Source organism: Vigna angularis, chromosome 7, assembly GCF_016808095.1.
Source record: "Vigna angularis cultivar LongXiaoDou No.4 chromosome 7, ASM1680809v1, whole genome shotgun sequence".
Classification (NCBI taxonomy): domain Eukaryota; kingdom Viridiplantae; phylum Streptophyta; class Magnoliopsida; order Fabales; family Fabaceae; genus Vigna; species Vigna angularis.
The window spans coordinates 32,037,900-32,064,093 of NC_068976.1; the positions used below are offsets into that span (position 1 = coordinate 32,037,900).

General features: G+C 37.8%; 1 protein-coding gene across 3 annotated transcripts; it reads right to left on the reverse strand.

Annotated features, from left to right (window-relative positions):
• Positions 1-1,157: 1,157 nt before the first annotated feature.
• On the reverse strand, positions 1,158-25,437 carry LOC108320008 (GBF-interacting protein 1-like). 3 transcript variants are annotated; one of them, XM_017551346.2, is made up of 11 exons: positions 24,979-25,437; positions 17,322-17,365; positions 11,097-11,202; positions 10,555-10,678; positions 10,022-10,416; positions 9,741-9,923; positions 7,979-8,363; positions 7,441-7,738; positions 7,186-7,347; positions 2,237-2,725; positions 1,158-1,985 (listed from the first exon to the last, which is right to left on the reverse strand). In XM_017551346.2, the coding sequence occupies exons 1-11, from the start codon at positions 25,139-25,141 to the stop codon at positions 1,689-1,691; spliced, it is 2,646 nt and encodes an 881-aa protein (XP_017406835.1). In that variant the 5' UTR covers positions 25,142-25,437; the 3' UTR covers positions 1,158-1,688. The 3 variants fall into 3 exon arrangements, with proteins under 3 accessions (XP_017406835.1, XP_052735978.1, XP_052735977.1); XM_052880018.1 differs by lacking the exon at positions 24,979-25,437 and adding an exon at positions 17,582-17,680; XM_052880017.1 differs by lacking the exons at positions 1,158-1,985; positions 2,237-2,725; positions 7,186-7,347; ... (5 more) ...; positions 11,097-11,202; positions 17,322-17,365 and adding an exon at positions 17,688-22,545 and having other exon boundaries at positions 24,979-25,118.
• Positions 25,438-26,194: the final 757 nt, after the last annotated feature.

The following is a 26,194-nucleotide window of genomic DNA, read 5'->3' on the forward strand; positions in this document are numbered from 1 at the left end:
ACTGAAGGTGAGTCAAGTATAAGATAATCTAAAGGTCGATATGAGTTGACTTTTGAAACTTGTGAACTTTTTCATCATGATCATTGAAGAATTTCACAACTTATGAAATTTCAATTTCCTTTTTTATTGAATTTCAGATTTTATTAATTTAATTATTTAAAATACCTTATTAAAAATTTTAATTTTAATTTCTTTTCAATTTTCTCATCCAAACAAGTCATTTTACTTCAAAAAAATTTCAATTTCTCCAAAATAAATAAAATACTTTCTTCTATTGTCTCGTTCAAACACAACATTAGGAAATTAAGAGTCATTAAACATGGAAAAAAAATGTTGAGAGAGTGATTGGGTTAAGTGGTCCATAATTGAGCATAACTGCTTGATAATTTTCATGAAATTAAACAATGAATGTGATTTTGTAGAATATCAATATACTACTATTGTTAATTAAACTAGTGATTAAAGTTTTTTTTTTCTTTTCAGTTATGTATACAATGTGTTAGTTTCATCAATATGGTGTCTTGGAAACTTTTTTCAAATTAGGCTTATTTATACAGGGAAATAATTTCTTATCAGAGAAAACATGATAAAAGAAAAAAAAAATAGTTTATTTATACATCCTTATAACAGATAAAATAAGCAAACTCATTCAAGTAAAAGATAATATTTAATCGGTGTTTTCTGAAAGTTTCCAGTATTTTCCCTCTTTAATAAATCCATCAATATGAATTAGCGAAAGAAAAACAAACAGGAGTTTAATCAATCCCCATTCAAATGCGTTCTTTATTAAACTCAATTCTAATAGGTTTAAAAGCAGAAATGTTTTCACGTGAATATTTCGCAGTCCTACATCGACATTTTCTTTCCCAAATGTCACATTGATACATGTTAGGTAGAAATGTTCCAAAACATTTAATTTCACCATGACACCCATAGCTGTGAGTACATTACTGAGGCAATGGACAGAATCCTACAAAACTTTGGATGCAATGCAAGTTCCAAACAATGGCATTCTTCAGATTTAGAATACAACACAGAATCCAGAATCTAGTATTAGAATGAGTTGCACAAGAGTTGCTTAGTCTTAAACAAACTTTTTCTGTAAACCATGACATGACAAACAATATTAGTTAGATGAAAACAATTGACACTTTCACTTTGCCCATAGCAATACAACAGCTTAAGTAAATGATTTTCTTGCTATCAAAATTCACTTTACAGGTAAGACAAGGGGCACCAGAAAATCTTTCCCCACCAACCTAAACCTTCCAAACCCTATAAACCAAACTAAAAAGAAAGAATGGACATTTCTCATCATCACTCAACAATACTCTTAACAGAGTTCAAGGACCTCAACAAAAGATAGGGAAGGGAAAGCTTGGAGCTATGAAAAGGTATTAATGGTAACACAAAATAGCAGGAGTAAAAAAGAGAAGGCCTGCATATGTTTCTACCTCATCTAACTTTAACGGTCAATATCGGTTACAGGTGTCCTACCCTTCATATGTCCTCAATCCAAGCAATCAGAAGATCATATTGGCAAATTTTCCAGCTTTTTTACACTCAAATGTAGCCAATTGCCATGTTGTCCTCATAGAAATCCAACCATATTTTGGCATTCCTCAAAAATTTTCCCCAGATAGGACTCAATTATCTAATTTAGCTGTCAGGAAGACTGACTCCAGGCCTCAGTAATTGCTCGGCCAATTGATTTGTGCATGCTGAGGCTGCTGATAAACGTTTCCTCCAGGACCTACCATATCAACTCCTCCAGCCATTGTCTGGGATTGTTGTAGCAGTGGATGAACTGTTGCTGCCGTCACTGCTTGTGCAGGGTGATAGATGCCCGCAAAGGTGCCATGGCCAGCCTGAGTTGGGGCAAAAGTCACATGCTGACCCTGAGGTGGGAGGTTGTAGAATGTACTAGTAGGCATACTGGTAATGTCTCGGCCAGGTGCAGCCACCCATACTGCTGAACCTTCGGTCTGCAGTGGAAATTCAGAACATAATTATCATCTAGTCTAGGTCTTCAGGTACCAAAATTAAAGCACAAGTTTATTACAGTAGTAAACTGTGACATATGCTTTTCATAACTGTCTTGACCTGGGGTTAAACCAGCTATACTTAACTGAATTTCTATGTATATATGGTAGTTAGTCTGACAATTCAAATAAAAAGGTATTGAAGTTCTTAACCAAAAAAATAAACTTTGGTATAAGGGTTGAAAGAAACTAACCTGCTGTCCACTGAGGTATACATTACTTTCCTTGAACTGAGATGAACCAAGATCTTCATTGGAGGTAGAATTCCCTGCAGCTGCTGCAGAATTATGATTGTAACCAGCAGCAGAGGAGCCATATACACCATAGGCACTTGGCATTACAAGGTGAGTTGGGTTTGCAGCATTTGCCCCGGGTTTGAATTGAGGAAGAGGATATTTCATTCCTGTAGGAGCCACAGCTGGGGGAGGGGGATATACAGAGCCGGCCTGTGGTTGTTGAGGAAATGCACCATTACCCAAAAATTGGTGGATTGCTGGAGGTGAGACGTAAAATGGTGAAAAATAGGGCCCGTAAGGAATGTAATTAGGAGGGTAATGGGATATATGCACCCCACTGGGTCGGAAGACAGGGACAGGCTGTTGGGTAACAGCTATTGAGCTTTGCATCAGCCCGGCAGCTTGAGTCACAAGTGGTGCTGGACCTGCGCTGGACAAGACACCTCCCTGCAAATAAACATTAAAAGGCATAAAATTTTCATAACCTGTGCACCAATATAATGGTAAAAAAACACAAATGTTTTCGAATTTAATAATTGGATATGTTGAAAGTCCCACATTGAGTAAAGATAAGACCAATTTATAGTATATAAATAGGTGTATATCTCACCTTACAAGCCAGTCTTGTGAAATTAAGTTACGTTTAAAATTCACTTCTTAACATGGTATTAGAGTCTAGTGAGGTTTGTTGTTTGTTAGACATATTGTTCCACCCATTATTGGCCACTATCAAACCACCCATTAATGTTTAGTTCCACGTTCAAGATGTATATACCTCGACTCGATTTGAGGAGAATGAGTTGGAAGTCCCACATGGACTAGAGAGAAGTCCAATTTATAGTATATAAATAGATACAAACTTCACTTTACAACCTGGTTTTATGGGGTTGAGTTAGGCTTAAAGTCAACTTCTTAAAAGGTGTGACTTTCTAAAGAGATACAATTTTCTTACATTGTTAAAAACAATATTTTAATAGTATTAGAACTATAAATTATGAAGTCAGTTTTTGCCAGCATCACCAGGAAAAGAAAACCCCGACTAATTTTTAGGTGTGAAGAAAAAGTAAATGGCCAACACAGAAAGAAGAGCCCTTGTTCAAATATAGACAACATAGATAAGAAGATGTACATAGTCAAATAAAAGCACAAGAATGTTGTATGCATACTAAATTGGTTAGCATGTCCGACATCAGCTATGGCCAAAACGATCTTCACAGGGCTTGGACAACCTCCCTGAGCTAGGTGTTGGGTTTGTCTTAGGCTTGATTCATTTCTAACATGATATCAAAGTATACCTAGTAATTATGCAAGGTCAACTATAAATATCCAATCTTCCAAACTGCATGCTGTAGTTAATCAGTCCTGAATATGAGAAGGGTGTTAAGATGTCCCTTAATGGCTAAGAATATGGTGAAAACGGTGCTTACAATGCTTTGCAATCGTCCTAGCTTGAGCTAGCTTTTTGGGTTCAGTCAAGTTCAATTCATTTCTAATAAAACCATCTAACAAGTAACAGAAGCATCATTTTATAGCAGTCGAGGGCAAATGATTGCTCTAACTAATGTTTAAATTTAGGTTTAACTCAATCTTACAACACTAGTGTGGGTTGTCCTCCAACACAACCCACAATTAGAGATACGAAGGCAAACATTCAGTAATTCAACCGGATATTGGTTAGTTATCTGCTTTTTTCTTTTCCTGCTTTTCTGCCATGACTAGTGAGTTACTCCTGTAACCTCTTTTTGAGCTTATATATGCTAAGAATTTATATTCTTTCTCATTTAGTGCAATAATAATCCATTCTCTTTTTGTTCATATTTTCTCTCATACTAAAAAATCAGATACAGTATCAGTGCTGTTTTGTCAGGATCCCCATAGACTATGAAAGACAAGAACCACAGCCAGTTTGAATATGATGCTCCTTTCCAATGGGGTAGATCTTCTACATGTCAGAATGAAACATAATCAATGGATTTTGGCATGGCTGTGGTGAACACGGAAGCCTCTCCCAGATGACGAAAAGTAATTTGGTAGTACATGGGTTTTTCAGGTAAAAGAAAATGTTGATGGAACTCTGCCAACAAATATAAAGCTAGATTAGTTGCCAAGGGATTTGATCAAGTTCACGGGTTTGTGATAGAAACCCCACAATTAAACTGAATATCACAGGTATATTATTCAAGTATTATGCAGAAGAAAAGTTATGGACTGAAAGCTCTACAATCACCAGTAAAACCCAGAGTGCTCTCACTCCTAACCAGAGGATGACTCTCCTCCTAACCAACTCACCACCTCCTACTCCGTATCCCCCTTCACACTCTCTATTCTCTCTCCTATAACAGAATTCCCCTTCCCTGGATTCCTGACACGTCATTCCCCTCTCTAACTAACTTCCCTTTCTTTTCCTAACCCCATTTTCTTTCTTCTCACGTAAACATTCCATATTTTGGGCCTTGCTCCCTCTATAATTGTTTCATGTTGATTAACAGGCCCATCCTTAGTAGGAGTCCTATCAGTTTGATTTTCGTAAAACCTTTTCTCTTGTTATCAAACCTATTACCATCAGAATTGTTCATATTGTTGCTTTATCCAATGGATGGGATTTGTTTCGTTTGGATATTAATAATCCCTTTCTCAATGGCACTCTTGAAGAAACTGCGTGAATGGTCCAACATCCTGGATTTGAGGCCTCACAAATCTCTGGTCTTCAGACTTAATACAGCCATTTATGGCCTAAAACAAGTAAATAGACAATGGTTTGACAAAATCGCCACAACTCTGTTGCAGCTTGGTTTCCGTTCCAGCATATGTAATCCTTCCCTATTTACATATCAGCGTATCTCTCATATTGTTCACCTATTGGTATATGTTGATGATATCATTGTCACTGTCACACAACCCTGTTTTTCACTCTTCTGAAAGAATTATAAATTTCTTACTCAATCCTGTCATGCTCTGCGACAATCAAAGAGTTGTTGCTATAGCACACAACCCTATTTTTCACTCTAGAACAAAGCACATGGAGATTGATGTCTTTTGTATTTATGATCAAGTGTTATCCGAAGTTTACCATATTCCTATCTTGGATCAATGGCCAGATATTCTTACCAAGCATCTTTCTTCTAACTGTTTTGAACTTCAAAGGCTCAAACTCAATGTTCAGGATTGTCTGTAAAAATCCTTCCCCTTGAGTTTAAGGGGGTATTAGAGATATAGATGTAAACATGCATTTTTCACTTGATGTTAGCTAGTTATCTTCTTTTTTTCTTTTTGTTTTCTGCCTTTCTGCCATGATTAGTGTGTTTCTGCTGTAGCCTTTTCTTCAGCCTATATAGCTCAGTTTGTATCTTGTTTCTCATTTAGAGCAATCATAATCAATTCTCTTTCTGTTAGTCTTTACTATGTTTTCTCTAGTTCCAAAATCGTTGATACACACTAAAAAATTAACATCTCAAGTGTGAAAATTGAAGAACTTGACATCTATGGGCAGTCTGATATTTGTCAGCTAGAATAGGCTCCAATACCATTTTAAATTGGATTTTGACTCAATAGTAAAAAATAGGAATATAAACTATATTTTAGTCATTTTACTAGCTCATGTGGGATGGGATCTCCAACAATTGTCTTTCCAATTTAGTGAGACGTCTTGTCAAGCACTAACGCTACCAAATGTTGAAGTTCTTAGGTGGGGGTTAACCATAACATAACATTAGTCATTTAGGCTTGATGACCATCTAGTGCTAAAGTTCAGTTTCTTTCGGGAGAATAGGATCACAATAGCCTGGGATACCATGTGAGAGGAGTTCAAGATTTTAGGTCACTTAGCAGCGGAATAGTACCAGGATGAAGTGATATAAGATGGTGATACTCTATTACTATGTCAAGCACCAATTTTCCAAAGGCTAAAGTACCAGGAGACAGCTTGTGAATAATGACATCCTATTCTTAACATTTCCTAACTTCACTCCCACTCTGATTAATTTCATCATACAAGTAATATTAAATTGAGAGTTTGGCAGAAAATATAGAAATAAGCAGGTTCTACTTTGCCAACTTCCGTTCCTCTATTCACAATTTTTTCCTGACTTCACGCCCATGCCTATGATCAATTCAATTCCACCTTTAAAATCATTTTAATTGACTATAGGAGGAAATTGTGCAAATGAACAGGAAATGTAAAGCATAGCATAAGAGGTACATGCAAGAAAATTCCGATGAATCAAATATAGAAGCCCAAACCTACTCTCTAATTTTAAGATTCACCAAACCTAAAAAGTGTTTGAATAAATGATCAAATATTTGCACTTGTTAGAGATCCCACATCACCTAGGAATAAGGTTAGATTATAATATGTAAATGAGGTGCAATCTTTAGGTTCAATTAGGTATAAACTCATATCAAAATCATTTGGAGCTTATCCCACTCAAGTTCTTTGGGACTATTATGCCAACATCAGTGGGCTCCTATTAGACCACCTATAAATATCAAATCCCACGTTCCAGATGTTCATTTCGCAGCATCAAGGAGTGTGTTGGAGATCTCATATCCACTAGGAACAAAGTCAGATTATAATATATAAATGAAAAGCAATCCTCATCTTACAAACTGGTTTTGTGAGGTTAAGTTAGACATAAAACTATTTACTAAAATATCATTTGAGAAATGGATGCTATCGAGCACATACTTTACATAATATCAATTAAGAAAATAACATTATTTGTATGAAATTCTGAGTAATCAGACTATGGCACTAAATGTGCATAAAATAGATACACGATTACAAATGAAATCCAAGTAATACAGGTAGTGTGCAATAAAAAACAGGATTTTCCAAATTTGAAGCATAAGTCAACATTTTATATGAATGTTCAGAAACTAATTTGAATAGCAACAAAATCAGTGCAAACCTCTTGAGGAGATTGAGAAGTTGGAGCCAGAAGCACTGTAACATTGCCATTGTACTTGGTGTTCGTCCCAGCAGAAGAAAAAGGAGAAAGCCGACCATCACTATCAGCACCTGTGCGGTAAAACTGGGCATAGTAACTAGTTGGATCCAATTGTTGATGAACCTATAGTAAGATAACAATCAAGCATTTTAAGAAACAAAAAAGGCATAATAAATTAAACAGTGAACAAAAATGTATACAAGTAAGTAGGCTCACAATAAAACTTGGAAGCCGAGAAGCATCACGTGTTTGAGACTCAGAATTGTCAAACGGTGTAAGTTGAGTACCCAACATTGGCGGCACAAAACCAAAACTGTAGTTCGGAGAAGTAAGCACCCCTGAGTACTGATGCCCTCCTGATGGCAAAGCAGTGTCTTGCTTGGACTCATTATACTCTTGAATAGCACTGGATGAGCCATCAACCTCAATGGATGACAAATTTTCGGCTCCATTAGTGGGTGATTGTGGCTGGTCAGGATAATCTCCAACTTCAGAATTAACCACAGCATTTTGACTGTCGGTTTAAATGAAAAGATTTGTCACAACAAAATGGATAAGTACTGAAAATTATGTCCAAATGTTTTCCACAAAAAACTAAAGATAATAGTGGTGAAAACTGAAACATAAGGTACTTGTTGCGGAGAAAAAACACAGCAAAAAGGATTGAAGTAATATCTAGGCTCTTATAAATATCATTATAACCCCAAAAGTGAATGGAAGGAAAATAATATTTAGGCTGGTCACTGGTAGGTACCTTGACTCCTGTTCCTCCACAGTTTCTTCAATAGTCTGAGAAGTTTCAGAAACGGGTGTAGAACTCTTTTCACTTTCCAGGCTACTAACATATGGTGTATTAACTCCAAAAGCAACTCCCAAACTTCCAAAGCTAAACTTGTTCTTTTCAGAATCAGGCACAATGATATGGTTTGGAAGTATAACATGTTGACGCTGCGGAAGATGAAAATCCTCCAGCTTCCTCTGAAGTTTTGAAGTAGCTTCTTCAGAGTTAAGGACACTAGATGCAGATTGTGGTTGCCCAATTGGGCCAACTGAAATAGGAGCCTCAGGCGCACTAGCTGGTCCAGAACCCTGATTATTCGAGTGTGTTGGTTTTGGTTTCCACTCCTTATTGGTACCAGCTGTTGGAAACAGAAACTAATTATAAATCTAGTGCAAGGGAACCAAAAGTCTGTAACATACAAGTTAAATTCCCACCAAATGGGATCAAGTGCAATGAGTAATTGGCACCAGTGGGAGAAAAATTTAATCAATCATCAGAAATGGCTACAGCAAGAAAAACTTTATAAGTAAGCTCACCACCACCAGCATATCCACACAAATCTATACAAATACGCATCTACTAATTTCTTGAAATTAAAACCGTACATGCAACAGAAAATACATCAGAATAGCAGGGTAATGAATAATGATAGTCTTTACAATCATGTAACAACTTCCACAACATAATATGTACAACAGTATGCATCACAGTGCCTGCAAAGCGTAGGAGTTTTTCTTCATAAATGTAATCAAGCTACAATAATATCATGATAAAATTTCTAGAACATGAAAAACAACAAGCCTTGTCCCACAATATGAGGATAGCTATGTAGACCGAACAGCATGTGCCGCTTTAACATTTTTTTATGAGAAAAAACAACAGTTAAATAATTACTTCTAAATAAGTATGAAACTACTTACTCGACAAAACAAAAATATAAATCTCCAAAATTTCAATACTCGAGAGAATCAGACAGAAACTGTTAGCCTACATTGTAGAAACATGTTCTGATTTTTCAGTGTTTATTGACTTACAATCAATTAGAAGTAATCTTAGATGACAAAATAATTTGTGCCTAATAATTATTAAGTAATGATTCTAACTAAACAGAACAGATATAGTTTATATACATTCTAACATAAATATTAATATTCTAATGAATGTTATTAATGGTGGATGGCAAAGCCCAAATCATATCATAACAATATGTACCTCAATGCAGACTATGGGGGATGCATAGAATGACAGCAGCAATACAGAGTGATATTTACAAAAAAGTATAGTAAAAAACTGCGGAATAAAGATAAAAAAATCCACTTAACAGAGGTATAAGAGGAAGGAACAAGAAGTCAGAGAACATACGGTGCAGAGAGAACTGAGGCAGAAAAAATAGACTCAAAATACAGGAAGAGAGAAAATATCAGATCTTAGAATATAGAGGCAAAGAGAACTGAGAAAGAAAAGTGATCAACAGTCAAAGTGATGGAAACAAAAAAACAGCAACTTGGGAACAGTAAATTCATGCAAGAGAACCAAATTATCCATCCTACAGAGATGGGTCCCTTGCCAGAGGTGGCATATTTTGCTGGAGAAGATTGTGGGACCAGGAGGACAACAGCAACAGAAGAATAAACATAAGGCTCACTCATAAAACATGTATATGTGTTATGCATCTAATCCAAGGATTACGCATGATACAAAAATGTACTGTTTGAACAGCAGAGATATAAATTACCTTTTTGAGAGCCAATTAATTGTTGTGATCGCGTACTGTAATTAGAAGAAGGTCTACTAGTTGAAGGGCTACTATGAGTTACAATTGATGAAATGGGTGACATCTCAGCAACATGATTCTTTGCTGCTACCTGGGATTTGCCTTGAATCTTTCCTTGCACAGAAGAGCCACCACTCTCAGAAGCTGGCATAGGTTAACGGAGCAAAAATTCTTTGTTAATTAATTACATTGGAGAACCTTAAAACCAACACATTATGAAATAAAAAATCAAATATTCTAACCAGCAGTTAATTTGTTTTTGGCCGAGTTAACAACACTCGATTCCACCGGAGGGTGTTGGTTTCCCATTTCACGTTTAATTGCACCAGCCGCACCGGGAAACCATAAATCATCAGATGGAACCAGTACAGGGTCTGAAGAAGAGAAATAGGCAGCCGATGAAGATGCTGGTCCAGATCCTGGGTGGATACTGGAAGAAGGAATTGATCCGCTTCCAGAAGCAACTCCCGCAACTTTACCTGAACTATCAGAAGGAGAAGTACTGTTCAAATTATTTATATCACCAGAAGATGGACCCAATCTGTCTCCAGTTCCAGTAGATGAAGGGGAAGGACTTGAGCCACTAATAGTTCCAGAAATTACACTTGTTGGACCATTTGCATTAATGGTTACAGAGCTGAAAAGAACATGCATAATTATTAGTTATATAATTTGAACCAAAAGCACAAGAATTTTAATTCAAATAGCAGTAAGATAATTAATAGAGAATAGTAATGATAGTTATCATCACAAGACAAAAATATTTAATTGTTACCTTGTTCCTGGATTTTTTTCTTTAGATGTCTCTTGAGAAGCTGCCATAGGTGGCACAACTTTCACACTGGCTTGATGAGTTCCATTATCTTTTCCTGTACCAGAATTCTTGCCACCACCAGCATCTGACAAAAGGTCCATAAAACTATTAATTTAGGTGCACTGGATGGACAACATAATATCTATTTTGTTTTTCAAATTGAGACTAGAATGCAGATATAACACCAATTTTTCATCTAAGGTACAAGGTATACAAATAAAGAAAATTTTCATCTAAGGTACAAGGTATAAATATAAAGGGCCAGGTAACAACTTTGAAGACATGCAGCATGACCATTAGTTTGAAATAATGTGACAGAAAACAGCCAGATGATATTACAAAATATTCAGATCAGACTCATCTACCCATTTATAATACTGCTAGAAATACAGAACCTAAAATAGTCAAAGCAAAAACTATTTTAGCTGACAACAGAAGGGGATTATCTAACAGGAAAAATAAAGAAACCCTCAAATATATCGTAGTTGAGAATGGTTATTCACCATGTGATACATTATGAGGTGAAAAATTTGCCCGACCACCCCTAGCTCCGCGCCCTTGGGTGCCAGGCCTCCAGCGTGGCTCCACAGATTCTCTATTGTTAAGATTCTGTAAAATCATAAACAAGAATAGAGTTAGCAAAATACATTAAGTGATTAATAAATATTGAAAATAATTACAGTACAGGTAAATGAAAAGAGGCACAACACATAGCAAACAAGAGACAAATTCTAAAACACATAGAAATATGCTCTCTCCTGCGATTGGGGAACAGAAGTCTTAAACAGGAATGTTTCAAACACAGAAGAAAAATGCTCCAACAAGATTGCTGCATAGCGGGAGTGTTTCAAACATATGTATGATTAGTACCGAGAAAATTCAATCAGTGCTCTAATTAAGGAGCTGATTCCTCTAGTGAATATAACATTAGCTAATAAAATTAAGTTGTAAATAGAGCACAATTTTGTGCCTGTAGCCCCACAAAATGCAGCCACCTTCATCTTGGCCACTATTGCTTCAGCAGGCATAAAGCAGAATTTGACCGAGAAAATGTACCATTTAATGCTTTCAAGGATCTTAGGATTACGTCTCCTTATTATTTAATGGTCCCGGATATCCGTTCCCTTCACATTCACACGCCCCCAATGTAGAACCTATACATACCATATCTAACAAATAAACAGCTCATCCAGCATGTTTTGGTGGCACAAAGCTGCTTCTTGCTTGTTTATGGCATTCCATCTCTGTTCTGACCAGTTTTCAGTGGTGCTGTCTGATCTTCATCTCTAGATGTTGAAAGAATTAATGACAAAACAAGTCAAGGAAGACTGCTCTGGTACCATGTGGAGAAAAGTGAAACCGAGAAGCCATATGATGAATACGATATGGTGTGTACACACACAGGTATCCTTATTTATAATAAAGAACAGATACAATAACAAGGAACAAAATCAAGATCTAATAAAGTGAAATGTTCAGTAAGATATTTCCCTGTTGAATAATATCATGTCTTCCTTTTTAATGTAATTGAATCATATCTCTAACATAATCAAATCACATCTCTAACTCTCCCACTCAAGTTGGACCATATGTATTATATGAAACAAGCTCGTACAAAATGTCCTCAACAAAAGACCTTGAGAGACTTAGAGAACATGACAGTCAACTGGTTATTGGAGCTGACAAAGTAAATAATAACAAAGCTAATAGATATTTCTCATAGACTTTCTACATGTCGAAGTGACAATCAATCTTCAATATTCCTTTCAACACTCCCGTTCAAGCTAAAGCATGTGTATAATGGTCAAGCTTGTTAAAATTGTCAGTGTCAGACAGAGGTCACAGTGGCTGCCAAAGAATAAAAATGGGTAGATGACATTGCAGCTGCTAAAAAGTAAAATATTGCTCAGTGTACACAGTGGCCTCCAGAAAGGAAAAATGATTAGAGGACCTGACGATTGCCAAAAAGAAAAAACAAAGCTCAGAGGATATGTTGGCTGCCAGAGAGCAAAATTGCTCAGAGGTCACAACGGCTGCCAAAAAGTAAAAAGTGCACAACGGACACAGCGATTGTCAGCAAGAAAAAAGTGCTCAGGACATGACAACGACTGGAAGACCAAAAATGGTCAAAGGGTATAGCAACTATCAGAGAGAAAAAATGCTCATCACACAAGGCAGTGCCAATGGTGGCGGGTTGCAGGCTAGAAAAAGCTTGTTAGAAAAACACTGGTGGTGAGCAATGACATTGGACAGAAAAAAATCCCCTGAAAATAAAATCTTCATAAAAACATAGCTAGTGACAAGTAATGCCAACCAAAAAAAGCTCAATGGAAAATTGTCTCCTGTGAACAGTACACTGGCAGTGAACAATGCATCGGACATGAACAGATACAGTAGGAAAAAACATACACTGGAAAATAAACACAGTTTCTAAGACATTTACACCTATGAACAGTGAACAGGGATTTGGGTTTATTTCTCCTTAGACTCATGACACCTTGATGAAAGGAGTGGTGACAAAACAGATCAGGGAGGTTGGTATCACTCTGGTACCATGTTGAGAAGAGGGAAATGATGAATTCTGTGGTTGGTACACACGGGTATTCTTATTTATAATAAAGAAGATATGCAATAACAAGAAACAAAATCAATATCTACACTAGCGAAGACCCATCACTCTTTTGGCTAATTTCCAATTATTTCATCGTTGTTCTGGTTTACCCACAACTGTTTCAGCTCTGTTCTACTTCTCTGTTATGTCATCAACCTTGCCAGAATGAATGAAACGGCAATGGCTTCATCCATGCTCAGTCACAGGGACACCTTGCCTCTGCCTCAATCACTTCCTGTGCATGGGCAAAGTCCAAGGAATAACTTGTATATAGCGTGACAAAAGAATAGTTTAAAAAGTATAAACACTACGAAGTAAAAAATATACTGAAACAAGCCAATGTAACGAAGAAAGTTGAGAAGGGGCATACTTTGATTGAGCCTCAACAAAATGAGGAGGAGGATTAGGAAGAGGTGAACAAAAATTTGAATATTTGAAATGGAACAAGACTGGCAGCATCATGTGACCATATGTCATTACCAGACAAAGCCAAAAAATGCCAGCGACACCATGGATATTTTGTTATTAAAAAATAAACTGTCAAATTAGGAAATGCTAAGAGGAAAACAAGCATAAATTATGCTTGTAAAAAGGAGGCCAGAATAAGAAGAACTCAGTATAAGAGGTGATTCCTTCACAGGAATAGAATTGATTTTATTAGTGCTCAAAGAACTTCGACTTAATGGATTAGGTTATTAGAAATTGTAGCTGACACCTACAAGGTTCCGAGCTGTCATGAGTGAGTTTATCTCCTCCTTATAAGAAAAGTTGGAGTATGTGAAGAAACTATTGAAGAGTCACTATGTACAGGGAAAATATGTTCAATTATTTCCATATGTAGACAGATAAGAAGAACAGAACCTTGATCAAATTTTGTGAATCATCCAACAGATTCTATGTAGGTGAAGAGCATTTATGTGGAACTCCAATTAGTCACCTCTTCTGTTGGGTATATTAGTTCCAGCATGACTATCACTTTTCCAGTATATCCTAATTTCATTTGCCACTCTAATTTATAGTTGTCATTCATGGTTGCCAACTTTTCCATTGACAGACCCTATGTTTGCCACCTTTCAAATGCATTGGCCCTGACTGTTCCAAAAGCATTGGTTCCAACTTCTTCCCAGATGCATTAGACCCAACCCAACTTTGTTCTAGATGCACAGACCTCGGCTTAGTTCCAAATGCAATTGCTGCCTTTTCCCTATATGTTCTACCCCCGACCTTTTCTTAGAGGCAATGGTCCTGACCTTTTCCCCAAATGCACAGGCCTTTGCTTTTCCCAGATGCATTGGCCTTGACTTTTCTCATATGCACTGGCCTCTACTTTTACCTAGATACACTGATCCAGGTGTTTTCTCAGATGAATTGACCCCAGATTTTCCCCAGATGCAATAACCCTGATGGGTAACCTAAATGCCCTGGCCCCAAATTTTTCCATAATGCATTGGTCCTGGTTTTTCCCTAAATTCACTGTCCCCAACTAGTTGCTAGATGCACTAGCTCCAACTACTGCCAAAAGCATTGGTCCTAGTAATTCCTGCAATGACCCCAACTATTTTCTACACTCACAAGTCCCAGCTTTATTCCAAATGCAAAGGCCTCAACTTTGTCCCAAATCCCAGAGTTGTTTCTCCAACCATTGTTTTCAGTCAATTTTGATTTTTATGTTTTTAAACATTGAACTTGCAGGGCAGTGAATTATTTTCTTGTAACAAGCTAACGCTCAGTAAACATCCTCTTATGGAGGAGTGTAGAAAGACAGTAAATATCTCAAGATATTATCTTGATATTAGAGTATCTTTGATGATTTCTTAGGATTAGTTCTTTTATATTTTGATTTATTTCCTTGTGAAATGATTAGTTAGGATCTTTATAATTAGGAATATCTTATCAGAATCATATTTATTAGAATATGATTTTTAAGCATATCATGTATATAGAAATGAAATATCCTATAATCATTTGTATTTATTCTAATCAGCTAGTATAAAATGGACTCTGTAGTGTAGTCCATACACAGTTTTCAGTATCTTTTCCATCTATTTATCTCTCTTTCAACACAAGGGAAACAAAGCCGAGTACAAGGTAATTTTAGCTATAATTTGTATCATATATAAATGTCATCTTCAGCATTCGTTGAGCAAGTCATTATTTAAATACTCAATTCATCTATGACAATCCCAGAATTGAAAATTGTCCAATAGCTAAGAAGGGATATATAAATGCACTAATAGGCTGTTTGCAAATGAACAGGAGGTGGATAGTACATCAAATCAATTGAAAAGGTACAAGAAAACAGAGGCAAAGGTAGCAATAAGACAAAGGACTACATTAGCTACTAGTGTGCAAAAGATATTTTTTTATAATTTTAATAATTACATGATGAAAATGGAAATGCTAATAAGTACTTGCACTGCATTTGAATGAAAGAGAAACTACAGAGAAAGCACTCCATATTTTGAAAATGTCACCATTAAACAGGGTTTAAATTATAGTTCATTAAAATATACACAGAACTGGTTCCTTTAAGCACAAATATAAATGTCAAATAACTACATTTTAAAAGGTTTCATATAATATAGTGAAATAACATTTTTTTTTATTTGTAAAATATATTCATTCTAAAAAGAGAAAGAGGCTTGCTTTTAATTAAGTATAAGAAGGTTCTTAAGGAAAACTTTGAGTTATGCGATGGATCTCTAAGACAAGATGGATGCTTTATTAATATTAAGAAAAAGGAATCAACACAATAAATAGAAGAGATTTGGTATCATTTAATAACAAAGATATGATACAAGAATAAATAAAAACATTCCTAATAATACAGATATAATCTAGATATTCTTGGTTATATAAGATCAACTTCTTATTTCAATAATTATAACACTCTTGTTCAAGTTAGAGCATATAAGTCGTATGTGCACAGCTTGCTATAAGTATAATCGAGCCTCGGTTCTCACACAGACTTGGTGAATACATCAACCAATTGTTCATTAAAGTTGACAGATTTGGTGGCAATGTCTCTAGACTCCAATTTTTCTCTTATGAAATGACAATCCACCTCAATATGTGTGGTTCTCTCATGAAAGACAAGATTAAATGCAATGTGTAATGTTGTTTGGCTCACATACAAGGTGTATTGGGAACATTCTTCAAATTTAAACACTTTGAGGAATTGTTTAAGTTATATGAGCTCACAAATGACTAATGTCATTGCCTTATGTTTTGCTTCTGCACTTGATCTCGCCACATTTAGTTTTACACTTTTTCACGACATAAATTACCTCAAACAAGAACGTAGTACCCTAAAGTGGAGCATCCATTGCTTGGTGACCCTTCCCAATCGGCGTCAAAATATTCAACAATTTGAGAAATTCCTTTATCTTCATAAATGAGACATTTTCCAAGAGTCTTCTTAATATACTTTAAGATTCATACAAATGCATCTCAATGGTCTTGAAAATGAGAGTCTAAAAATAGACTTACTGCACTCACTACAAATTCAATGTCAGGGGAGTCACAATGAGGTAATTTACCTTACCAACTAACCTTGTGTATCTCTTAGACAATCATAATACAGTTCTCCTAGATCAGGTACAAGTTTGACACTTGGACCCATTGACGTGTCCACATGCTTAGCATTTATCATCCTTATTTCTTCTAGAATGTCAAAAGCATGTATTCTTTGAGATATAAAATCTCCAACACACACCCTCATGCTAAGGCAAGATACCTTGAACATGGGAATACAGGAGGGGTTGATAGTGGGTGGCACAATAGATCCAAGAGATATTGCTAGAATAGGCCCTAATTCTATGCTAAACTCTAGGGAAGAGAGAAACATTAAATTGAGACCATATGTCTCTGAGAAAGCACGGGTGCTTTATTTATATTGAGAAAGGAATCTATGCAATAAATAAAGGGCATTTGATATGCTCTAATAGCAAAGATATGATATGGGAGTAATAAAACCATTCCTAATAATAAATATAAAATCTACATATTCTTCATTATGATCAGCTCCTTATTCTTATAATCAGAAAAATCAATAATCAACCATGCAAACCAATTAGTAATGAATTATTAAAGGACATTACTGACAAAAATATCTTACCTCCTTTCTTCGGTCTTTCTTTCTCTTGACCTCGTGAAATGTGTCTGTCAAACAAATCATTCATGTTAAGGTAAGAACAATAAGAATATATGGATCCATTAAAAGTTGACATCAGAAGTTCAGAACCAATATCAAGCGTGCATGATAGGCAATAAAAAAGAAAAGTATTCAGGATTGATTCAACAACTCCAGAGATGCAAAAACACTGCCCGAGCTACTTCAACATGACATTACAAAACAACGCATGAATGGAAACGTACCGTTACATGCAAGATGATGACAACATGAAACTTCACACTTCGTGTTAGGTTTCAATCAATGAAACCTAAGGATTGAATCACCTCAACACTCAAAGGATCCTGAATAACATCCACACTTCTTATTCACAGTAAGAAAGTCAATTACAAGGTAGCTATGGGAGCCTAACCTCCCCCACAGGAATACAGTTTCCTGTACAAAGAATGCAAGTAATCAAAAGTACTCTTCAACAGCTAACTACTTTCTTTATATACAAGTTTATCCCGCGCCTTTTCTAACTGTTAAGACAGTTAGAGTAACTAACTCTGTTAACTCTTCCTTCTCCTCTCATAGACTCTCAGCCTCCTATCATTACCCCCTCCCTCTTCAACAATCTTGGCCCCAAGATTGAGCTCCGGATATTGGTCTTGGATGACCAATTTGTCTTCCCATGTAGCTCCTTCTCTTCCACCTTCTTGCCATTCAACCAGGACCTGTTGTACTACATCTTCTCCTTGTTGTAGTTGCCTTTCTTCTATAATCCTGATTGGCCAAAAGGTTGGCCCCTCTGCCTGTAGTTCTACAGGTAATTCCTTCTCTGCCAATCTGTCTCCCATTGCCTGTTTTAGTTGAGACACATGAAATACTGGATGTATACGAGCTGAATCTGGTAGTTTTAGTTTATAGGCCACTTGTCCCACCCTCTGCAACACTTGATACGGTCCAAAATATCTGGCCGAAAGCTTGGGATGTATTCTAGTCGTCATGGAGGTCTGACGATGAGGTCTAATTTTTAAATAGACCATATCACCTTCCCTGAAGCTAATCTCCTTCCTCTTCTTGTTGGCCTGGTGCGCCATTCGATCTTGGGCCCTGCTCAAATGGAATTTTAATTGTGTAAGTGCCTCGTCCCGCGTCATCAAGTCCTGTGCCACCGCCTCCACAGCCGTTTCTCCAGGGATAAATCTGCTAAATGATGGGGGGGACCTACCATACACCGTTTCAAACGGTGTGCAACGTGCTGATACCTGGTAGCTTGTATTGTACCAGTATTCTGCCCAAGACAACATTTCATACCACCCCTTCGGCTGTTCCGAACAGAAACAACGCAGGTATCCCTCCACAATCCTATTAACCACCTCCGTTTGTCCATCCGTTTCAGGGTGATATGCAGTGCTCATTTTGAGCTGCGTTCCTTGCAACCTAAACAACTCCTTCCAAAACATGCTTAAGAATATGGGATCCCTATCACTCACAATCGACACTGGGATCCCATGCAATCTTACGACCTCCCTTGCAAAAATTTCTGCTACTGTCTTGGCCGAGTAAGGGTGCTTCAATGCAATGAAATGACCATATTTACTCAGCCTATCTACGACCACAAGAATCGCATCATGGCCGTGGGATTTTGGAAGTTTAACTATGAAATCCATGCTCACCTCTTCCCATACGACCTGTGGAATTGGTAAGGGTTGTAGCAGCCCTTGAGGAGAAGCAGCCAAGTATTTGTGCTGCTGACACACCTCACACCTAGCAACATACTCAGTAACCATCTTCTTCATACCCACCCAATATAGTGACTGGGCAATTCTTCTATAAGTGCGGTAAATTCCCGAGTGGCCTCCTGTTTTAGTTACATGGAATTCAGCTAGCAACTTAGGGATCCATGCTGAACCCGCCGATATTACCATGCGTCCCTTGTAGTGCAACATATCATTCTCCATTGTATAAGCCAGGTGACTCTCGGGATTCTTCCTAATCTCATCAATCAGCTTCTTCAATACTTCATCCTCCTCCACTTCCTTCAAAACTTCATTAAAATCTGGCCAGAATGGCCTGGATATCAAGTGCAACTCCCCTTCTGCCGTATTACCCTCTTCTCTCCTAGACAGAGCATCCGCCGCTCTGTTTGTGCTTCCCTTCTTGTAAACTATTTCGAAATCATACCCCAACAATTTAGCCAACCAATTCTGTTGGTTTTGGGTGACTATACGCTGCTCCAGGAAGTATTTCAGACTTCGCTGATCCGTATGAACAATAAATCTTCTCCCAACTAAGTAGGGACGCCAATGCTGAATGGCCATGACTAAAGCCATCAATTCTTTTTCATAAATTGATTTGCTTAGTGATCCTGCAGATAATGCCTTGCTGTAGAAAGCAATGGGTCTGCCCTCCTGAGTTAACACCGCCCCTACGCCCCCACCGGAGGCGTCACATTCTATGTGGAAAGCCTGCTGGAAATCGGGCAAGGCCAACACGGGAGCCGTGGTCAAAGCTGCTTTTAACTCGGCCATGGCTGTGCTTGCTGTTTCTGACCAAGCAAACTGACCCTTCTTCAATAAATCGGTCAGTGGTTTCGCTATTTTTCCATACCCCGACACAAAACGCCGGTAGTATCCTGTGAGGCCCAGGAACCCACGCAATTCCTTCAAACTCCTCGGTTCGCCCCACTCTAATACTGCCCGCACCTTATCCCCATCCATTTCGACCCCCAGTGCCGAAATTTGATGGCCGAGATAGCGGATTCTTCGCTTCCCAAATTCACACTTCTTACTGTTGGCTACCCAACGTTGTTGTTCCAGTGTTCTCAACACCAACTCCAGCTGCTCTAAATGGTCTCTCCAGGTGGGGCTGTACACCAGTATATCATCAAAAAAGACTAGCACAAATTTCCTGAGATAGTTCTGGAACAGCTTATTCATCGCTCCTTGAAAGGTGGCTGGCGCATTCATTAGTCCGAAGGGCATCACCAAGAATTCAAAATGCCCCTGGTGAGTGCGGAAGGCAGTCTTGGGAACATCGTTTTCATTCATTCTAATCTGATGGTACCCCGCTTTTAGATCAATTTTAGAGAAGTACTTCGCCCCCTTCAGCTCGTCCAACAGCTCTTCTATGACTGGGATAGGAAATTTGTCTGGGACGGTGGCCTTGTTTAAGGCTCGGTAGTCTACACAGAACCGCCAACTACCGTCCTTCTTCTTTACCAAAATTACGGGACTAGAAAACGGGCTAGAACTGGGTCGGATGAGCCCCGCCTTTGTCATGTCGGCCACTTGCTTCTCGATCTCGCTTTTCATGAAGTGTGGATACCTATAGGGACGGACGTTTATAGGATCCACTCCCTCCTTAAGTGTAATACTGTGCTCCTTGTCACGTGATGGGGGTAACCCTTTGGGTTCTTGAAAAACGCCATAGTGCGCATGTAGCAGCACTTCCATCTCAGCTTTCTGCTCTCCCGTCAAATCACCGCTCCACCCGTCATCTCTCTCCTGTTCCACCACATTCAGACTCCACACTAATGCCCATGACTCAGCATCCACTATCTTGGACAACATTCTGGGCTCTACCAGCTGTCGCGCCAACGTTGGGTCACCCCGTATTTTAATCTTCCTGCCTTCCACGTTGTAGATCATGGTCATCTCTCCCCAATTAACTCTCACTTCACCCAAACTTCCCAGCCATGTAACACCCAAAATGACGTCCACTTCTCCTAGTTCAAAGACAAAGAACTCCTCCTCGACTGTGGCTTCCCCCAATTCCACTCTGATTTTCTCACAGCGGCCACGCGTCACTCTCTTGTGTCCGTCCCCTAAACTAACCAAGTATGGCCGCGTATCAATCGTCGGTAGGTCTAACTCCTCCACCAACTTCCGGCTGATGTAATTGTGGCTCGCGCCACTATCTATGAGCACCACTACTTCCCTCTCTCCAATTTGTCCTCTCAACTTCAGGGTCTGGGGTGTCGTTAACCCTTCAACGGAGCAGGCAGACAACTCCATGGGTTTCTCTTCTATGCTTCCCACTTCTTCGCATTCATCTTCCTCCTCATCCTCCGCTAATAGCAACACGCGCAAGCTCTTCTCAGCACACCTATGGCCGGGCGCGAACGGTCCTCCGCAACGGAAGCACCGACCTTCCTCCTTTCTTTTGAGAAATTCTGGGTATGGTAGATTTCTCACCATCCGTCCTCGGTTATCATTCCCCGCGGGTACACCCACTCTCGCATTTGCATGCGTCGTCGTCCCATCTCTTCTCACCGATCCTGTGCTCTCCGCTCTCCCCGTTTGCGGAGTCGTGTTTCGACTGGGTTCCGATCGAAGCACACCCCCCGTTGATCGTGTTCCCTGTAGGTTAAATTTGACCCCATTCCCATATCCTCCCTGTGCTTGCATGATGGCCCCCTCGACATCCCGAGCAATCCGCATCGCCTCCATCAATTCCGATGGGTTTTGAATTCGCACCTGGACTTTTACATCATCACGCAATCCCGCCAGGAAGTACCCTAGTACCTGTTCATCAGGTATGCCCCTTGTCTGCCCCATCAACACCTCAAAATCCCGAACGAACTCCTCCACCGTACTCGTCTGGCGTAAAGTCGCCAACCTCTCGTACACCGTTCCCCTAAAAACTCCTCCAAACCGGTTGATCATGGCTGCCTTTAGTCCTTCCCATGACCGATTTCTCGCTTTCTCCCTCCAAAAGGTGAACCAATATGCCGCACTCCCCTCCATACTGACGTAAGCAATTTCGACTTTCTCCTCGTCACTGGACACCTTCTGTATATTGAAAAACCTCTCGGCTCTATTGAGCCAACTCAGTGGTTCCGCCCCATCAAAAGAGGGCAATTCCACCCTTCTCCTCCACGGTTTCTGTTCATCATTCCTATCGCCGGTTCCTCCGTCTCCGTTCTCCCTCCCGACTCTTTGTTGGTTGTCATTCACAGAACTATCATTGGAGCTCCCTTCTGCCTGATCGACTTGCTTCCCCAACAACTTCATGATTTGTTGTAAGTCCCGCCTTACCGCCACCGATTCCGCCTTCATCCCTTCCATCGTTATCTCAATCGCTTCCAATCTCGCCTCCGTTGCACTCTCCATTTCTCGGTGTGTCACCCTCCTCCAAATCTGGGATCCGGCAGGTCGGACCAAATTGTTAGGTTTCAATCAATGAAACCTAAGGATTGAATCACCTCAACACTCAAAGGATCCTGAATAACATCCACACTTCTTATTCACAGTAAGAAAGTCAATTACAAGGTAGCTATGGGAGCCTAACCTCCCCCACAGGAATACAGTTTCCTGTACAAAGAATGCAAGTAATCAAAAGTACTCTTCAACAGCTAACTACTTTCTTTATATACAAGTTTATCCCGCGCCTTTTCTAACTGTTAAGACAGTTAGAGTAACTAACTCTGTTAACTCTTCCTTCTCCTCTCATAGACTCTCAGCCTCCTATCACTTCGACCAATAACAAAACGAGGAAACAATTAAAATAGCGTAAACTTAATTTTGAAACAGTGTGTCCAAAGATCAACACCACACATCTACAGGCCAATCAAATACATAAAAAATAAACCATTCATAAAAAATAAAACTGATAATAGTCTACAAAAAATATTCACCACTTAATATTTACCCAACCCAATATGTAGACAAATAAAACAGACAAATAAGAACTTCAAACTTCACATAGCAATAGATTGATCCATTGAAACCACATGCTTTTAACATCAGACAGTCTCATGGACACTACTACATGCAATACCATATAAGAATGTCTCTTGGCTGCTTCTAATTTCTAATCCTTGTTGCAATGAACTTCACTGCTGTGGCATGGGGCACAACAATAGTGTGGTTCAACAAGAATCATAGTTGCTTCTATTCCATAAGAAGCCAAATTTGTTGTTTTTAACTTAGTTATAACCCATCTTCACCAATGGGCTACACCAAATTACAAAGTCGAGATCCACTGAAACCAAGGAATCACAGAATACGTAGCTCCAGTAACTGTTATCATTTTTACCCTCTTCCAACCTTGCTACGGCCATCAACCCTCCATTCCGTACTACACCCAGCTCAGTACCTTTGTTTCACATGCGGCCCTTTCCTTCAATGTAGAAGGTGAGACCACCTGAAGCTTTGTAATACAGGTGTCTCAGTACTAGTCCGTTTTTCTTTGTTCTCTTATGTCTTTCTTTCTATTTGGAGGTGATTCACAAAATCCGTGGTTGTGATAAATAAGCTAAATATGATTTTAGTTTTAAATGTTATGCTTTCAAATAAGAAAAAATTAGTTAATCTTGATCTTTTTCAACTGTAACTACTATTTTTATCTATTCCTACAATTTACCCTATTCCAGTTCCAAATAACTTATTTAAGTTTTAAACAGCTACAGCAATCAATTGTGTTAATTTACAATTTTTTAAAGTTTTTCATTCAGTCAACATTATTTGTTATAGCACTGAACTGTGATCTGCCACACAGTTTTCAAAGCCTGAAAAAGGAATAAAAATGCAAAAAAAGTTTTGCATCAACTGCAAGAAAATATTGCCTTAAGAACTATTTCCAAACTAGCCTTACACACAACAAAAAACATGGAAAAACCATGTGAAGACTGAATCTGCAACAAACCAACAGCATTAATCCCATTAAGCATCCCAAAAAGGGGTTTAGATTCCAAATGAGCTTGTCAAGAAGGAAAGTCTACTTATCATAAGAATGAATAAGAAACTAGAAATAGGACATGCAGTAGCGAAGCACAAAGGTGAGATTTTAAGGTCAAAATAATACAATCTTGACTGCACAAAGAAAAAAAAACTACATTAATAGAATTAAAACCCACTGTCCTACCAAAGCATAAAATATCCTTTCATAAGAATCCAGTTTCAAGTCAACTTGAAACTATTAGCTGACAGAAACATAGCTCTGAAATGCCACCCACGTATTTGGAAAAAGAAAACTTGAGAAGAACGGCAATACATTACAGAAAACTCCGCAACACCACCAATTGCACAAATTATAGAAACCCGATATACAAAAGCAACCACTCACAACACACCCAACACAAGTTCCCTGCTTAAATAACTCACATTTTGAACTCCACCCAACCAATCATCAAACGAAACGAAATAATAAATGAACTCAGACACAGTGACAGTGCAAGCTTAAAAACAACCAGATAAATGCATTAATAAAGAAGCCGACAGTGGAGTTGAACATGAATAAATGATATACTCTAAATCATTCTGACCCGAGCCAACCAAGTCCATAATCTAAACAAATTAACCAATTATATCGGAGTACAAAGTGAACGAACCCTTCAAAATTTCGTCAAAAAACTGAACTTTCTACAAGTCAAGCTAAAGGCCCTGAGAAACAAAAAGGGCTAATTGAAAAAAAAAAATATCCCTTCTTAGCCTAATAAAAATATCTCAACAGTGAAACCCCATCATGGCAAACACAATTATTCAAGGACCCCCATCCCACCTCATCACAAAGAAGGGGTAAAAATTAAAAATAAAAAATAAAACAAAGGAACCCCAGATGGGAAAACGCCAAGTCCAACACCCGGATCACACAAGCACAGATATTAAGATCAAGATCAAATCCGCAAAAGTTAAAGAGGGGAGAAAAACGATACCCTGAAGGAGAAGCTTCTGAGCGGTCTCGTTGGGATCCATGGAACATTCCTTGAGCATTGCATAGATGTCCTCTTCACTGTGATTGCCCGTGATCTCCTTGATGTTCTGGATCGTCCTCCTCACACTGGTCGGAATTGAAGCCCTAAACCCCGCACCGCTCATTTTCGCAACACAAAGTCACAAACTTTGCGAACACAGTATATGTGGGCAATGAAGAGAAGGGAGCTAAGAGGGGTCAGTGATTGATTGGGTGATGCAAAACAAAAGGGCACTAAATAAACATAGATAAAGAAAGAAAGAAAGAAAGAAAGAGAGACGTAAAGAGAGTTCAATGAGGATTGTGAGAGGGTATGTATGATCTATGGGGTTTGAATTGATCAATCTGAATTCTGAACTAGGAATATGGGGAAAGAAGGAACAAAACCAAAACCAAGTGTGTATGTAGGTGTATCTTTGTTTTTATTTATTTTATTTTTCAGTGACGGAAAGACTTTTTGGTTCCTCTTTTTCTCTTTATTTTCCTTCTACTTACCTTTTCTTTTCCCCTTATTTTCCTATGTGTTTTCCTCCTTTCTTTTCTTTTTATTTTATTATGCTCCTTCAGTTATTTTTGATTTAAAATTATTTTAAAAAAATTAGAAAATCATGATATAAACATTTATTTATTTGAATACATTTCTTTATAAACACTAAAATTATTTAGACAAATTTTTCCTAAAGAAATATAGAAAATGGAGTGAATTTCTTCACAATTTAAAATTATATTAATTTGTATAAGTTATCTCTGATTAGTTTTCTATATTTAATTTTTTTATCTTATATATAAATTAACTTATAAAAGAATTCATTTCATTATTTTTTTTCCTCTTATCTTTAAGGAGAAAATTGTCTAAAACATCTTAAGACCTATTTAGATTAGTTTCTTGATAAAAATAACTAAAGAGTTCTCTATATAAGTTAAAATTAACATATACAAGTTGAAACAAAAGTTTAGAGGAGCTATATAAAAATATAATTTTGTTTTTTTTTTCAAAGTAAGTTTAATTTTATTTTGTTTAAATATTTGTGGAAAAAAGGAAATATTTATAATAATTGCTTTAATTAAAGATGAGTATAGAAAATTATGTTTTAGAATTGATAATATATTTAAAATGGTCATACTTAATTATTTTAATAATAAAATTTTAAGATATAAATAGAATGCTTATAAATCAA

What these genes read in the sequence shown, in the direction of transcription:
- LOC108320008 (XM_052880017.1), bottom strand. Translation starts at nt 22,435, where the DNA reads ATGGAGAGTGCAACGGAGGCGAGATTGGAAGCGATTGAGATAACGATG.